This window comes from Cebus imitator, unplaced genomic scaffold (genome assembly GCF_001604975.1).
Source record: "Cebus imitator isolate Cc_AM_T3 unplaced genomic scaffold, Cebus_imitator-1.0 Scaffold76, whole genome shotgun sequence".
NCBI lineage: Eukaryota > Metazoa > Chordata > Mammalia > Primates > Cebidae > Cebus > Cebus imitator.
The window spans coordinates 6555654-6573171 of NW_016107391.1; the positions used below are offsets into that span (position 1 = coordinate 6555654).

Consider the following 17518-nt stretch of genomic DNA (forward strand, 5'->3'; position numbering starts at 1 on the left):
AAAAAAGCCCTGAGTTTTGGCAACAACTTCCCTGAACCAAGGTTTCTCTTGCCTCCTAACTCCCTTTCTGCCATCCTTCCTTCATCCAACAGCCAGACAGATTTTCTCATAAGGCAAAAGTGAATCACACAACCCTGCTTGAAATTCTCCATGGCTCCTTATAATCCAGGTTATGAAGCCCAAATTCCTCAGCTGCCCAGGGCCCTGCGCAGTTTGGGGCTGATCTACACATTCAGCTCTATCCCCTTTCCCTCCCCTGCCCAGATCCCTTCCATAAACACACAGGGCTCCAATAGCATCCTAGAGTTCCCTTGACCTTCCCCATCCCAGGGCAGTTGTTTAAGATGTTGCCTATGCTTGAACCATTCTCCCAATCCCTGCTTCCCTATCAGAGCACAAGTGCCCACTGTGCCCTAGGAGAGTTTAGCAGTGTGCCTAGCCTTTATCTGCCCATGGCAGACCCTGAGGGCTCCATGTCTGTGTGTCTGAGATCACTGCAGAAAACTCCTTGGACCACCACTTTACCACCCTCTCATACTGGATGTAGGGTTGCCAGTTAAAATACAGGCCACCAGTTAAATTTGAATTTCAGATAAACAAGGAATAATTTTTAGTATAAGTATGCCCCAAATATTGTATGGGAATTTTATATTTTTTGCTTGTTAAATTTGACAATCCTAGCTGGTTGGGAACTCTGGGACGTCCTCCAGAGAGAAGAACTGAGGACCAGGTGGCAGCAGCATGCAGACAGGAAGGCAGTGGTGACACCTGGGCAAAAGGCGGGGAGCGCCCCCCACCCTCCTCCTTGGAGGCAGCGTATAGCAGTGCAGAACAGGACTCCAGAGTCAGCCTGCTTGGGTTCGAATCTCAGCTCTGCCACTTGCTAGTTATTTTGGGCAACTTAACATTCTTTCTGCCACAGTTTCCTCATCTGTAAAATGGGGATAACCTACTTCATGTGGTGGTTATGAAGACTAAATAAATTAATATTTGTATGCCACTTAGAACAGTCCTTGAAACACAGCAAGCGTTCTATAATCATTTAATAAATATAAACCAAAAGAAGTTAGTCACGCCAACCCACAGATGAGGGGATGAGTCTAGGAGATTTAATAATCATAAAACAAGAATGAACATCTGGGATACCTGGTATGTGACAACACACTGCCCATCATGTTTGTTCTATATCGGCTCATTTAATCTTTATCACAGCCTTATTCTTTATCATTATTATCATCTTCTTTTTACAGATAAGGAAGCAGAAGCACTAGGTAGACTAGGATTCTAAACCAGGAAGTCTGACTCTGTAACACGCTGGACTGTGAAAAACTGTGGTCCACATTCATTCATTCATCCTGCATTCAATCATTTCTTCATTGAGCACCTACCATGTGCCTGGCCCTGTGCTCATGCTGGGAAACCAGAATTAATAAGACAGACACAGAGCAACCTCAGAGGATCATGGAGCTGAGGGAAGACCTCGCAGGAGCCTTTGCAAGTATGAGGAGTGGCACTGGAGAGAAAGGGGTCTACGAGCCATGCAGACAGCAGGTGTCTCTCCTACCCTGGGGCCGGGAGGGGAGTCGGGTAGATGTGTACAGTCAAGGAGGGCTTCCCTGTAAAATTACATCTTTGCAGATTCGGGAAGGGAAACAAAAGCAATCAGCCTAGCCAAGGAAACAGAACTTGGTAGTGCCTGTACAGAGGCTTAGGACTCTGCTGCAAACGTGGAACAGGGCTGGTGAGAGAGGCAAGAGGCGGGGCAGGGCAGAACGAGGACAGGTGAGGCCAGCTGAGTGGGCTGCTCATCCCTCTGTGCCAAGGAGAGGGGGACAGTGCTAAAGATGGGCCTGGACACTCACCGTGGGGCTCACCCAAGCTGCCAAGGACTCTACTTGTCTCTCTGCGGTGCCAGCTGCACAGCACAGGTACCTCCCGCCCATCACCAAGGTCTGCTCAGTGAGGTTTGAAGCTGCCCAAGCCCTCACTGAATCAACTGTTCCTGAGCTGCTGTTATAACAAGAACACTCTAAAAACTGGAAAGCAAGGAGAGAAGCTTTTCAACAACGCCCAACATTTCACCACTCTAAAAGAATGATGTTTGTATCGCTTTCTTGCCATCCTTTATACAGAGGTTACCGTTTTGCATACTTGTAATCACAGTGTTTACACAACCTTGTGTTTTTTCTACTTACTGCATAAGCATTTACTCCACGAATTTAGAGCTTTCACTATTTAGTCAATCCCCCATTGTGGGGCATTTAGGTTAAATCTTTATTTTTAACAAAGACTAGCTTTGCGTGTGGTGTTTCTCCATTATGAGAATTTTAAACAGATTTCTGAAGTGGTTAAGAAGATGAAATGGTTTACTTCAAACACCCTGAATACCATACTATAAATACGATTTCCCCAAAGTTTGTACCAATTGATAGATTGATAGTCCCACCAGTGATGCTTTAGTAATGCTTCCTCACTTTAACATTATCAGCTTTGGATGTTGCTATTTAAAATAACATTTCCTCACTGAGTAGGACCAAAACCAAGATGCCATGATATTGCAGCACTGCTGTGCTTTTCCTTGATTGCTAATGAGGGTGCATGTTCTTTGATGAATTGATTAATTGCTTTTCCTTTTCTCCTGAATTGTCCTTTGATGTCCTTTGCTCATTTATATGTTAGGGCCCTCTTTAGAAATATCTTTGCATGTGTTCTTAATATAGTAAAGATGCTTGTCTGTAAGAGAGTGTTGTGGGGTGAACAGAAGGTGGAATAAATGCTACTTGCTGGTTTGTCGTATTTGCTGCAAGCATTTTCTCCCATGTTTGGGGAAATCTTGCAGTGCCCCCTGTAACCCACCTAAGGAACAGAGCCCCCCGCCCCCACTGCCTTGGGGCTGCTTTGAGCCTAATCCAATACTGCCTGGCTGACCCTGCATCATTTCCTCTGGGCTTAAGTTACTCAGGATCCCTAAATATTCCCAGTGTAAAGAACAAAACCAGAGATCGTTCTTGGGAACCTTGGCCTTTCAATCTCCTTCATCCCAGAGCATGGTCAGGGAAGGGGTCAGCATTCAGGGCTGTAGCTAAAGGAGAGCCATAGAGGAGGCAGCTGGCTGCCCAGACTCCACAGGCTGCAGGTGACGGCAGAGGAAGGAGCTGGAGAGGGAGAGGTGCCCGCCAGGCTTAGACTCAGAGCCAGCAGCCACACAATACCATGGAAGCAGGCATTTTGGGGTGACCCACCATGTTATGAGTGGTGATGGGAGCAGACAGGTTACTGGAGCCCAGGGCCTTGCTGTGGCCTAAGTAGCTAGGTACAGGACACAGACAGGAGCCCTGGCTAACATTAATGCACAAGATGACCTTGTGTGCTATCAACCCCATTGCTGGGCCTCAGTTTCCTCATATGTACAATGAAAGCCCGTGTACCAGTATACTCAGCCCCTACCAGTGCTGAATTCCAGGATTCCTGTCCTGCCAGGGAAATAAAAAGGACTCCTCTTCTGAAAAGAAGATCAGTCATGAAAAGAACTAAAAGAATGGGGGTAGGAATTGGCCTGGCTCCCAGCTCCCAGGGCAGGAAACCAGCCTTGACCAGTCAAGACCCCCTTCTCTGCAGACCAAGGAGGTAGTGCCCACCAGACACCTGTGGGATTTCCTGGAAAGCCACGCTTCTGCTATCACCGCCTCCTCCTCCCAGACACCTCATCTCTAAAATAAATGCCCTGAGGAGGAACTGGCCTCCCTGGGAATATGGATTCCCCATGGCCACCCCTACACACCCCCTGCACATACAAAACATGCACACATACAAACACATCCATACACAAACACACCCACACACACACTTTCTCACATGCAACCTATTAGTCTGTCTAGGCTGGATTCGGCAGTACTCTGTCACGCTGGGCTTTTGCCTGAAACATGCTTTTATTTACTCCAGATACAGAGTGAGCCCCTGCTACGTGCCAACCACTGCTGTAGACACTGAGGCTGAGCAAGACAGAGACCCACAGACACAGACAGATCATCCACAATGCACCCCCAAATAAACATGAAAATGAACAGTCTGAAGTTGCTGCACATACAATGAATGCAGTAAAACCAGTGGCAACACAGCGAGGGACTGTTGTTGGGGGTGTGCTCGTGTGATTGGATCTGGACAGTGAATATTGGAGCCAAGGCTCAGTGAAGAGAAGAGGGGTGCCTGTCAGCCCTCAGGGAGGAGCTCTGCAGGTAGAGGGGCCAGTGAGCACAAAGGCCCTGAGCTGGGAACAGGCTTGGATGTTTGAAGACAAGACAAGGCAGAGTGGCCGGAGCACAGCCTTTGGGGAGCATGGCAGGTGCTGCTCACAATGGGGTGTGCACTGCTGAGGACCTGGCTTTGACTCTGCATGAGATGAGGAGCAATGAATTCCTCCAGGAGATCACTGTGTGAGCAGCAGGGACCATGAAGGGGCAGGAGTGGCCTCCCTCCTGTGGTCACTGGTTAATTCCTTTCCATCCTTCATTTCTAGCTCAGTGGTCCCTTCCTCCAAGAATCCATCCCCACCTCCCTATCCCGTCAGATCCCCTGATGAGTCTCCCATCACCATCCACCCTCCAGGACACTGACCTCTGCAGGAGTTTCATACTGATTTCTGTGGTTGTATAGTTAACGTCTGCCTTCCCCACTAGACTCTGAGCTGCCTAGGGACAGGCACACAGCTATCCCGACTCACCTCAAACCCTCAGCACCTTGCACAAAGCCTGGCACACACCATGGGTGCTCAATAAATGTAAAGAGAAGAAATAAGCAAATCCCTGGGCATCTCAGCAAAATTTCCCCTCCCTCAAGGAGTAGGGTCGTGTTTCCACTTCCTCCCTCCTCTGTGCCCCCAACACTTCACGTCTACCTCTTCTGTAGAACTCAGTATGATCATTGATGTGTTGGCACCTGCACACACACATGCACACACACGTATGCACACATGCCGGCAGGGCATATATCCTTCACTGTACCCTAGGGACCTCCTTGAGGCAGGCAGTGCCACTGTGCAAAGAATGACCTCACCCATACCCACCTGCTCAGAGACCCTCAGTGTGGGCTCACCAGAGTCTGTGCCCTGAAGGTGTGTCAGGGGCCAAGCCCCCTCCCTCACCCAGCAGGGCAGCACCACCCACAGACCTGCTGGCAGCAGGGGCTGCATCCTTTCCTGTACCATGGCTCCAGAAGAACTCAAACAAACAATGGGTCATCTCTGCTTGCACAGTGGCTGCCTTCTGTAAACCAGATATCTGCATACACAGACTGAGGAGTGTAACTGAGGACGAAACACTGAGATGTCTGACTTCTGGTCCAGTCTAGGAAGCTGGAGAACTTTGGTCCATATTTCTAGAGCCAACTACTTTTTCCTGTGAAAACTCAGTGCCCATGATTGCTGGTGCTGTTCGATTCCAGTTATCAGTCAACATATTCTTGAAACAAACATGTTAGAAATAAAATTGTTAATTTAAAAAAAATACATTACATGCTCTAGAAAACCTTGGTATTTAATTCCTTTGCAGCATAAAATGTATTTTTTGGAAGGCAACTGGCAATTTCCATGAAAAGTCTTAAAATGGTCATTGCCAGGGCCCTGTGATTCTATCTCTGAGACCTGATCCAACGTATTAAAGGCTACCCCAAAATAGAGCTACAAGAATCTGTCAAACAGCATTGGTTGTAAGAGGATACAATTGAAAACAATACAAATAAATATCCAGCACTGAGCAGTCAAATTAATTCTGGCACATCTGTACAATGGAATACTCTGCATCTAAATCAAGCTAATCACAATAGTTGGCACATATCAAACACTGTGCTAGGGACCACATCAAAAGCATTATATGCACCATTGCATTTAATTCTGCCTATGCTGTACGTATTATTATCATCTCCATCTCACAGATGAGGAAACCAATACCAAAAAGAGTTAAGGTATTTGCCCAAAGTCACACAGCTAGTACCTAGGATGCATACTCCAGCAGGCTGACTCCAGACACCAACCTCTTAGCCATTATACTACCCAGCCTCAAATGAAACCATTAAGAGAGCTATTATTGTAGCAAGATTAGCCACACGGAACGATGTTCACAATATGCCAATAGGTACGGCAAGCAGGTTATTAGAGAGTACATGCAGCCCGATCCCGTGTGTGAATGTGCACGCAAAGCAAAGAGAGGGTGGTTTGGGAAGATAACACAGCTAGCATCTTGGTATAGAACTCTGGGTGAAAATGCTTGTGTTTTCTTCTGCTTGTGTTTTCTGATTTTTCTGGGCAAATGTGCTGTTTCTGTATTAAGAAAAACTATTTCAAAACTAACATAAATGCCAAAAATCACTTCCTCATACTCATACATACACACAAATGTCCAGCTATTGGCTTTGCTTCAGGTATAGGCACAACAGCACGCATAGGCACTGCTTGCTTTTCATGGCTAGGCTTCTTCTTGAAGCAGCAGGAGCTCTTTAGTTGGGAAGAGATGATGCAGAGTCTTCCCACTGCACCCCTCAGCAGACTGTCCCCATCATCCAGAAGCCCTCTGGGCATTTTTGCCTCCAGGGAGCTGCCAGGCTGACAGCACAGAGCTGGATAAGCTCCATCCTGAGAGCCAAGCCCAGGGACTCCAAGAGCTTGAGATGATCCACCTCCTTCTCTGGGTCTCTCAAGGCAGCAAGAAGTGACGGGCAGAGAGGTCTCAAAGCAACAGAGTGGCCCAGGGACAGGAGTCCCAGTTCTGCAGCCACATACACTGAGGACTCTTCTGGCCTAGTCACCTGCTCCCTGACTCTGTGACCTTGGGAAAGTTATTTCTTCTCACAGAGCATGTTTCCACACCTGTCAAATAAAGAAATGGAAAGCCCTAACTTGGAAGAAAAGTACCAATTTGTAAGAATCAAAATAATAGATAAATTACATATAAAATGATGGTGCCAATAAGTCACATTTCCTGCGCACTGACTAGATGTATGATTTCCACAGTTCTCACAGCCACCCTGTCAGAAACAGTGATGATCTGCACTTTACAAAGGACTAAACGAAACGAAAGCTGACGGCGGTGAAGTCACTTGTGCTGGTGAGGAGTGGGGAGGGAGTTTCTGCCACCAGGGCTGAGCTCACGCCACTACACCTCCCATCCTGGCACAAAGTCTAGAACGTGGGAAGGCCTTCATCCAGATGGTTGCCATTGCTCCCTATTAGGCCTCTCTGCCTGGCTTTGGAGAGTAGTGTGAGAGTGAGGACTCCTCCTGGTTCTCCCCACCACCCAGACACTCACAAGCCACCAGGCCACTGACCCACTTTAAGGAGCTTTCCTTTGGGAGTAACCAAAATTCCCTCCCCAATACCCGCCCCCGCCCCCGCCCACACACACATACCCTCTTTGAGTCAGTTCCAGTGACCACAGTCAATGACTTTGCTGCTGTACAGTCTATGACAAGCCCCTGTCCAGAGCTGGCCTTGTGCTCTGGCCGCCAGGGCTGCTGGCCCAGCAGAGGACCCTGGGAGTCAGGCCTGCAGGCACTCACACTTGGCACCTGCTCCAAAACCCTTTCAGGTCTTCTTTGAGAATCTGGGCCCTGGGCCTGGGTCTCCGGGCGGGTCAGAACAGTTGGCCTGCCTGGCCAGAGAGCGAAGCACGCGATTCAGAAAAGCAGTGCCCTTCAGCAGCCTCTCTACTGTCTGCGCTCCCCAAAGGCAGAGCGGGACTCTGGAAGTGTATCGCGCTGTGGTCTGGGTGTGCAAATGTGCGAAGGAGGCGTGCTGTGTGAGCGAGAGGGTAGTGGATGTGTGTGTATGTGCGTGTGCGCGCGTGGCCCCGGGTGAGCGCCGCTGCGATTGCGGTCCTTTCCCGGGGCGGGCGACGGGCGGGCTGGGGAGGTCTCCTCCCCTCACCACATTGAGAAATCTCAGTGAGTCACCGAGTGGTGCTGCATATTAATGAGCTCGCTCGCTGCGAGGGCTGGAGCGGATTTAAAAGAGCCCAGGGCGGGCGGAGGGAGGCTGTGGAGAAAGCGCAGAGCCCAGCGCAGAGCGCAGCGCACAGCGCACGGCTGCAGATAGTCCCGGGCATCCACCGACGGCGCAGCCGGAGCCAGCCAAGCCAGGAGGCGCACCTCGGGCAGAGAGAGCCGAGCAGAGCCGGGTGGCGTCTCTGGGTCTCCGCACCGACGGGCCAGCGCCCTCCCCATGTCCCTGCTCCCGCGCCGCGCCCCTCTGGTCAGCATGAGGCTCCTGGCGGCCGCGCTGCTGCTGCTGCTCCTGGCGCTGTACACCGCGCGCGTGGATGGTGAGTGCGGGGAGGTCCCCTTGTCGCCGTCTCGGCTCCTTCTGTCCTGGGGAACCCAAGCGCCAACTTCTAGGCATCCTGGGATCCCGGGGCGAGAGGGAGGGGGTCTGGGTGGGCACCATGAGTGGTTGAGAAGCAGGAGATCCCCTTCCCACTGCTTAGTTGCAGTTGCATGCAGCTAAGCAGTCGCCCCGCGATCTCCTACAGGGTCCAAATGCAAGTGCTCCCGGAAGGGACCCAAGATCCGCTACAGCGACGTGAAGAAGCTGGAAATGAAGCCAAAGTACCCGCACTGCGAGGAGAAGATGGTTATGTGAGTTCTTGCTCCTCACCTTGAGGGGGTATGCACTGCTCTCACCCCGATGACAGGGCACAGCCTGGGCCTGGGTCGGGCTAACAAACATTTCTCTCTGACTTTTTCAAGGCCCAGGAAAAGCTTTTGTAATTGCCCAGCGAGTCCTCAGGACGCTGGCGAGACACTGGAAGACTGTGGGGAAAGGGGGTCACGGTCCCGCTCGGGAACAGCACTTCCAAGTTCACCCTTGCTAAGATTCAAAGGAGTCGTCTAGCTATTTGTCCCATGGGCCACCCACTCTGCTAGGGCCATGGAGGGTTAAAGGGATCCCTTTTGCCGACTCAGAAAATCTAGATTGAAATCACTCAAAACATACTCACACCTAAACTGTGAGGCGTGCTGCCTTCTGTCACTGGACAGAGTATTAATGCAAGCACATCTTAAACTCTGACCTCCTTCAGAACCTTGTTCCAGTCAGAGACCAGTGGACGGCCAGTTTTTGGCTCCTAGAGATTTCATTTTGAGAACGTTCCACAGGCTTCCCTGATGGGCTGTACTCCTTGTGGGTCCTGGATACTGAGCAGTCCTGCAGAAAGTACTCTGCTGGGATTAATGTGCCACATGGCTGGAGCCCTGCTTGGTGGAGATGTGGGCAATGCTGGAAAAACTGGGGCACACTGAGAGAACACTGAGTTTCCTGCTCCTCCGCCTTCCCAGTTAACCACTTGAGGCCAGCACCCTGCCTCCTCATCAATATGCTCTTGGCTAGGAAGGGAGCCCTTGGCAAAGCGGCCACCAAATATTTGCCACACATCATCATCCCCTCTTCCCCTCCCCCAGAAACAGGACGCACTTTATTCTCAGTCTGGGCAAGTGCCTTCCACCGGCTGGCCCCCGCGGGTGCAAAGACCTTCACACAGTGTCTGTGAAAGCAGGGCACACCCCAACCCAGCACCCTACATCCCCTGCCTGGGGGCTACACAGTCAGGCTGAAGTTAGGGGAATCCAGAAAGCCACTGGGCCTGAGCTGACCCCACTGCCTTCCTTCACAGGCACCTAAATTAACTCCCTTGTCCTTACCCCTTGTCTTGCAGACCAAATTCAAAAAAACACCCAAAAATCCTTTTGGGTGGGGGCCAAGTGCCAAATGAGCTGGAAAAGGAGCTCCAAGCTCCTCAAGGCTTCCAGGTTGGAGGCTAATGACAGGGGGAATTGCAAGTTAAATCTCACTCGTCTAAGAGCTGAAATATGCTCCATATACCAAGCGGGTATCTGAGACTTTGCAGGGGAAGAAAGCAGGGTAAAGGATGCAGTGATACCAGAAAAGACAGAGCCCTCAGCAAATAGGCTTGCTCTTTTCCTGGCTAAACTTTTCCACAGACAGAGGGAAACTATAGCTAGGTAAGTGCATGAAAGGCTTCTGGAGCCTTGTGGAAACTTGCAGGGGCATCAGGAGATCAGCACACAATCCAGTCACCCTCTACTAAACCTCCACCCCACCCCAGAGCCTCCTACTCCATCCCTGAGAGCTGGGGGCTCCTCTCCCCATCCACAATCCTAAAACTCTCCAGATCAGATGAGGGGCCAGCACTTTTGCCAAAGCAGGTTTTCAGCCACAAAGGCTGAACAAAAGCAAGTTTTCCAGCTCACCCTGAGTCACCCAGAAATCTTTGCTGAGGCTAGGGTTGGGGCAGGGGCAGGGGGGAGTGGTCCGCTTTGCAAGTGGGAGTCCTTGCACCCAGAAGGATCCAGAAGGGTCTGGATTCTAGAAAGGGCAATTTGTGTCATAGGTCCATGGAGCTCTCACCAAAACCCTTACACCCCCCAGAACTGTGTAAGAGAGGGTCACAGAACTCAGAATTTCTGATAGTTGCTGGAGTCACAAATCCCCATGCCTGCCCTCCACAACCGATTTTCATAATCCCAGCATTATGACGTGGTATTTGAGCACTACAGTGGGAGGGCTGAGCATCCCTTCCTGTTCTCCCTGACCTTCAGGATTTGGGATGGGCAGCCTGCATGCTGACCTCACTGAGAAAAGGGTTTTTATCAGGCGTTGCCTGTCCTTTCCTTCAGAATGCAAAAGCAGCCTTGTAGGCAGAAAGAAAAAAGCATTTGCTAAATTCCTGCAGGGTGACTGGGTACAGTGGGGAGAGAGACAGCCAGAGTTCACTCTGAAGCCTGGCCTGTGCTCAAGGCTACAGGATGACCTGGGTCACAGAGGGGTCCAGTCAAGGCAGGAACCATCACCTGGCATCAGCAGGAAGACCCAGCCTGGGAGCTTAGGCCCTAGTGGGGACCCTAGAAACACGGAGCGCGGAGAAGGGAAGAGAACAGGTTGCCCAGGAACATTATGCCACATTCTGGTGGCAAGATCCAATTTTCTTTCCCCATCAATTGGGAGACTGACGTCATGGCAATCCTGCCCCCTTCTAGAACTTAGCCATAAGCCCTGACACTTTCCATTTGGTAACAGTGGGGAACTAGCTGATCTCTGTCCCTCTCTTCTCACTCTGTCCACTCTCACTTCCAGTCTCCCCTCTTTGCCATCCGAGCCCATCCCAGCACCACAGTCTACCACCATAGCTTGCTTGGCTGTGACCCCTCAAGAAGTGGCATCCTAACCTTTCGCCCTGCACTTTTCCAAATACCCTAGGTGGTCCCTCATTCCCCCTACCTCCTGTCAGCCCTGGGGCCCAGCCCTGGATGAGAGGGGCTCAGAAGTTCTGAGGCGCAGGCTTGCCCGCCCACCAGGCTGGAGCCCACACAGCAAGGCTCCTCCTTCCCCTCGGCCAGTTCCTCTTCCATGATGATGGCTAATAACAGTAACTATTAACTGTGCATCCACCAGGTCCTGGGCACTTTGTAAAGACTGTATCTTTTAACCATCCCAGTAACCCCCAAAGACAGCCCTATTATTGTACACATTTTACAGATGGCCAAACTGGATTCAGAAAGGTTTCCCAAGGTCCCACAGCCAAACTGGAGATTCAGTCCCAGACTCCGACAGTCGGCACAACACCTGCTCCTCTACCACATGGCTAGGATTCTGCTGGGTGTCGGGACATTGGCTGATAGAGGCCTGAGAACTTCAGGCTGTGCAAAAGAGAGGTCTTGCTTTTCTGCTCAGGGGTGAGACACCTGGGACCTCACACAAGGCCAACAAGACTTTGTATCAGGATCAGGAGGTGTCCAGCCCCCGGGTAATCTGCGGTGGGTCAGGAAACTGAGGTTGAGGAGACAGAAAGCAGAGTGTCTGCAGGGCATGTCTCAGCCCTACCATGAGCTCCTCAAATCCAAGGACAGAGGTCTTGGCACGTGCACCTTGCTGGCGTTAGCTTTCTCCACCTCCTGATCCCAGGCTCAGAGGGGCTGGAAGAGTCCTCTGACCTTTGTTCCCTAAAAAAGGCCTGAGCCCTGGAGACAAGACACTGTATGAGGTTGGGGGTGGGAGAGAGACCATCCCAGACTCTCAGGGCTTCGAGGGGAAAAGTGAGGGCTGCTCACTCCATATAGGGTTAGGCCCGAATATAGAGTCGGAGAATAAGGGACACCCAGAACCTTCCAAAGAGCCAGCCAGGGAGTGAGCACATAAGTAGGCTCCCTTGAGAGGAGGGAGGAAACCACAGTCTCTAAGGGACCGGACTATGCCCAGGGCCACCCACAGGCCACATGAGGGGCAACATGTTATTCAGGCTCCTCAACCCTTCACCTCATCTGTTCCATTTCAGCATCACCACCAAGAGCGTGTCCAGGTACCGAGGTCAGGAGCACTGCCTGCACCCCAAGCTGCAGAGCACCAAGCGCTTCATCAAGTGGTACAACGCCTGGAACGAGAAGCGCAGGTACACGCTGCCTCCACTCACCTTCCTTCCCCCAGACCCAGCTGTGGCTCTCAGGACGGGAAGGGGCCCCCCATACCCAGCTGTGGCTCTCAGGACGGGAAGGGGCCCCCCAGACCCAGCTGTGGCTCTCAGGACGGGAAGGGACCCCCCCCAGACCCAGCTGTGGCTCTCAGGATGGGAAGGGACCTCCCCCAAACTAGGTCATCTAGCCCCATCTAATATGTGAACACCCACCACAACATCCACAGCAAGCAGATTCTCAGACACTGCTTACATACCCCCAGGGACGAGGAACTCACCGCTTAACAAAGCTAGCTATGCATCTCTTATACATCTGTGAGCATGTCAGGTTTGTCATTTAGTAAACTAAAGTGTGTCTCACTCTTACATTTACATTATAATCTTAATTCTTCTTTTTATTTAAATTATGTAAGTTGTTAAATAGCAAGGAGAGCACTGGCATGGCTGCCTCTGAGCACTTCAGAGGGGTGAAATGTGACCACTTAGGTGACTGTGGATATTAGCTATAAAATCACAAGGTGCTGAGGATGATCCTTGCCGAAAACATGTTCTCTTCTCCAAGGTGCCCACACCCACTGCTGCCCAGAAACCTGATAAACTCCTTCCTTTGCAGGTGCTGAAAGGCACCATGGGTTTGGCTCTTCAAAATAAGAGCCACTGTTAACCAAGGAGGGCAGCAGTGCTAAGACCACCAGTGCCCTGAATCAGCCCTGTGCTTACTGGGCAGTGTTTCCCGTAGCCAGAAGGTGGCTTCCCAGCTCTGATCTCCTGGTATCTGGCTTCGGAGGGGGAACCCAGTTCCTACCTCCCTGGTACCATGTGAAGGTAGTCTGTCCTGCCTCACTCGTCAAATACTCAGAGTCTATTTAAACCTTTGCCTGCATAGCACGATCAGGAACCGCACGCGTGCGCACACACACACACACACACACACACACGAACGCACGCATGCAGGTGACTTCCCCAGGAGCTAGTGCCAGCACCCCCTGCTGCAGAGGGGGAAATCAAGGCTAAATGGGAGAGAGGGGTGACTTGCCTGGGAGCACAAGGCAAAGCCAGGACAGCAAACCAGGCCTCCTGGAGCTACCCCATGAGCCGCCCTCACGGAGTGGAAGGTGCAGCCACAGTGGGTGCCGCATTGCCTTCCCATCACCTGGCCCTGCTGTGCTACCCCAAGCTCAGCCCTGTGACCAGCTCTCCCACAGCTGACACTCGGGCTCAACCCCTGTACCTGAGCCTCTTTTGCTGCCTCCAAAACAGCTTCATCTGCAGTTGCTTGAAATAGAAAGTGATGAGAGTGAGAAATTATTTTCTATAAATCTGACGGGAATGAAGCCCTCCTTCTGGTCAAACCAGGCGGCTCATGTGGCAAAAGCCAGAACCGTGCAGTCCACTCTCTGTCACCCTCCAGGCCCTGTGTCATCCAAACGGGCACAAGGCTAACCCCAGGAGCAGGTTACGGAAGAGGCTGAGGACATCTTGGTCTGACTGCTTGGGGATACTCAAACCTTTAGCTCACCTTGTTCCTCCCCTCCACCTGAGCTGCAGCCTGGAAAAGGCGGCACCCACAGGTCGAAACATGGCCCTGCTTTTTTATCCCCAAAAATTCCAATAATAAAAGCAATGAGAGCCTCTCAGCTACCAGGCCTTCTCTCACTTTGCTACAAAAATTTGCCCTTCTTTCTTGGAGTGAAAGAGGTGTCCCTGCCCTCCCAACCCTGCCCTGAAAAAAGTTGAAAATATCTTAATGAATGTAGAACAGTGACAAAGGAAGTGTTTGAAGTTCTCTTTGCAGAGAGAGAAAGAGAAAATACTGAACCTAGGATGGAGGAAGGAGAAGGGTATACGGTGGGATCAGGCCCACAGGGACCACACAGGGGAGCTCTGAGCACTTCAGAGACCAGAGCTCCGGCTGCCACAGGAAGCAGCCGAGTCAGGCATTTTATTTCAATGCATAATTCGGTGGTCTTACTCAGAAATCAAGAACGAGACAGAGAAGTGATAAGCTGAGTGTAAAGTATGGCCCCAGGGCCTCCATAGGGCAGAACTAGAAGAAAGCAAAATATCTAACTGGAAACAGCTTGAGAGGTGAGGGGAATGTGGGCGTGGGAACCAGCAGAGACGAGGCAATGCAGCCGGGAGCGGGGACTGAGGGGCACAGGCCTCCTGCGCCATGGTCCCAGCCCCACCGACCACCTCTTCTGACTCCAGACAGCAGCTTCTAGAGCCAGTATTCTTCTGGAGGACATGCATTCTTTGGGCAAAATATAAAGAAATATACAAGCCTAAGTCAAGGGAGAGAATGCCTCCCACCCTTGCTATTTTCCCTAAATAGAGAGGCTGAGTACAGACGTGGAAAGGAACAAAGAGGTGTGGGAGAGCCCACGATGCTAGAGAAAGTCTGCATTCCTGCCACTAACAGTCAATGGCCACTGGGCAAACCTTAAGGCTGAAGTGCCTCCGTTTCCTCACATGGAAAACGAGTTTGCTCCATAGGCCTCGGAGGACAGAATGAGATTGCAGATGGTTAGAGAGGACAGAGCCACACTGGTGTGCGTTTTCAGGGTCCCCGGGGCCACATCCTCAGAAGGGTCCCTCCCATATTCCCCAGGGGTTCGGGCAGTTCTGGGACAAGGGCACTCCCTGCAGACCAGACATGAATGAAGCCACTTAGCCAGCGGCTTGTGAACTACCTGACTCATGCCCTGAGCCACTTACACGTGTGTTTTCTTTCTCCCCAGGGTCTACGAAGAATAGGGTGAAAAACCTCTGATAGGAAAACTCCAGACCAGTTGGGAGACTTGTGCAAAGGACTTTGCAGATTTAAAAAAAAAAAAAAAAAAGCCTTTCTTTCTCACAGGCATAAGACACAAATTATATATTGTTATGAAGCACTTTTTACCAAGGGTCAGTTTTTACATTTTATAGCTGCGTGCGAAAGGCTTCCAGATGTGAGACCCATCTCTCTTGTGCTCCAGACTTCATCACAGGCTGCTTTTTATCGAAAAGGGGAAAACTCATGCCTTTCCTTTTTAAAAGACGCTTTTTCTGTATTTGTCCATACGTCACTATACATCTGAGCTTTATAAGCGCCCGGGAGGAACAATGAGCTTGGTGGACAGAATTGATTGCCGTGTTGCTCCATTCCTAGTTTGGGAAGCTTCCGCTCAGAGGTCCTGGAGCCTCGGCACAGCTGCCACGGGCTCTCCTGGGCTTATGGCCGGTCACAGCCTCAGTGTGACTCTGCAGTGGCCCCTGTGGCCGGGCAAGCAGGAGCAGGTCTCTCTGCATCTGTTCTTTGAGGAGCTCAAGTTTGGTTGCCAGAAAAAAATGTGCTTCATTCCCCCCTGGTTAATTTTCACACACTTTAGGAAACATTTCCAAGAGCCTGTGATGGCAAGGCAAATAATTCTTAAAGAAGGTGTGGGGTCTTTCCCAACCTGAGGATTTCGGAAAGGTTCACAGGTTCAATCTTTAATGCTTCAGAAGCATGTGAGTTTCCCAACACTGTCAGCAAAAACCTTAGGAGAAAACTTAAAAATATATGAATACATGCGCAGCACACAGCGACAGACACACTTTCTGTTGACAAGGGAAAACCTTCAAAGCATGTTTCTTTCCCTCGCCGCACTGGAACATGCAGTACTAAAGCAATATATTTGTGACTCCCCATGTAATTCTTCAATGTTAAACAGTGCAGTCCTCTTTCTGAAGCTAAGATGACCATGCACCCTTTCCTCTGTACATATACCCTTAAGAACAGCCCTCCACACTCTGCCCATCCCCCTGGTATGCGCTGCATTGTACTGCTGTGTTATATGCTACATACATGTCAGAAACCATTAGCGTTGCATGCAGGTTTCATATTCTTTCTAAGATGGAAAGTAATAAAATATATTTGAAATGTACCAACATTCCAGACTGCTGCCTTTTTTCTATTTAATTAACCTGGGATGACAATAAAATATTTGCCGTGTCCTGAAAAAATACAAAGATGTTGGGAAAGAAAACTGGTACTTCCCAAATACCCGTCAACACCATCACTTCTGTGGAATGTGTGGGGCTGTCATTACAGTCGGGAAGCCAAGAAGCCAGGCCTTCAGGCTTTCCTACCCCTGCAGCAGGTTTGTCCCAGCGGGCAGGTTGGAGCACAGGGAACTGGAGGATCACCATTCCAGCCTCCTCCGCGCAAGACCGCGCTGAGCCTCACCACCAGAGGGCAGCAAAGAGCCTCGGAGCCTCAGCCAAGGGCTCGCCAAGTTCCCTGGGGCTGCGTGAGGACGGCGACAACCAAGGACTGGTGTAATTGTTGCCTGCTGCAAGCCAGACCCTGTGTGGAGAGCCTTACATGCTCTATCTCATTAAATCCTGGTAACAATCACAACAGGGGTGGTTCTATTGACGCTCCATGTTACAGATGAGGAAACCAAGGCTCAGCGAGGTGAACACATCACACTCATATTCTCCCACATAGAGAAGACAGTAGATGGGGCCAGTCAAGACGGCCTGGGGTCCAGGGCCCCCAGATGCCAGGGGGACTCGGGGAGGTGGGAAATGGCTGCCCAGGAGGCTGTGGGACTCTGGAGCTGGGCATCTGGGAGCCACGCCTGGGAGATACTGCAGCTGTTTCTGCTCCTGCCAGGTGGACAGGCAGACGGTAGGGCACACCTCATGGCACTTCCAGGTACTGCACGAGGTAAGCCCATGTCAAGCACTTAGCAGGATACCAGGGCATGGTGAGCACATGGTAATGGAAGCCTTCTTTTTTTTTTCCTGAGACAGGACTTTACCCTGTCACCCAGGCTGGAGTGCAGTGGCACAATCACAGCTCACTGCAGCCTCAAACTCCTGACCTAAAGGGATCCTCCTGCCTCAGCATCCCAAGTAACTGGGATGATAGGCACATACCACCATGCCTGGCAAGACGGGGTCTCCCTATGTTGCCCAGGCCGGTCTCAGACTCCTGGACTCAAGTGATCCTCCTCCTACCACAGCCTCTCAAAATGCTGGGATTACAGGCATGAGCCACCATGTCCAGCCAGAAGCTA

General features: G+C 51.0%; 2 protein-coding genes across 2 annotated transcripts in view; one reads left to right on the plus strand and one right to left on the minus strand.

Moving 5' to 3' along the window:
* The window catches only part of SLC25A48 (solute carrier family 25 member 48), a 248703-nt gene extending 240858 nt beyond the window's left edge, over positions 1 to 7845 (minus strand). The window contains exon 1 of the mRNA XM_037739907.1: positions 7399 to 7845. The gene's annotated coding sequence lies outside the window, so the exon portion shown is untranslated. The remainder of the gene's footprint in view (positions 1 to 7398) is intronic.
* A 107-nt stretch (positions 7846 to 7952) lies between these two features.
* CXCL14 (C-X-C motif chemokine ligand 14) lies at positions 7953 to 16378 on the plus strand. The gene is made up of 4 exons (XM_017532333.2): positions 7953 to 8309; positions 8517 to 8622; positions 12336 to 12449; positions 15212 to 16378. Exons 1-4 carry the CDS (start codon positions 8210 to 8212, stop codon positions 15225 to 15227), a joined length of 336 nt encoding a protein of 111 aa, XP_017387822.1. The 5' UTR covers positions 7953 to 8209; the 3' UTR covers positions 15228 to 16378.
* Positions 16379 to 17518: the final 1140 nt, after the last annotated feature.

What these genes read in the sequence shown, in the direction of transcription:
- CXCL14 (XM_017532333.2), top strand. Translation starts at nt 8,210, where the DNA reads ATGTCCCTGCTCCCGCGCCGCGCCCCTCTGGTCAGCATGAGGCTCCTG. An exon ending in GTACACCGCGCGCGTGGATG is followed by an intron (nt 8,310 to 8,516) that starts GTGAGTGCGGGG and finishes GATCTCCTACAG; the next exon opens with GGTCCAAATGCAAGTGCTCC. An exon ending in TGCGAGGAGAAGATGGTTAT is followed by an intron (nt 8,623 to 12,335) that starts GTGAGTTCTTGC and finishes GTTCCATTTCAG; the next exon opens with CATCACCACCAAGAGCGTGT.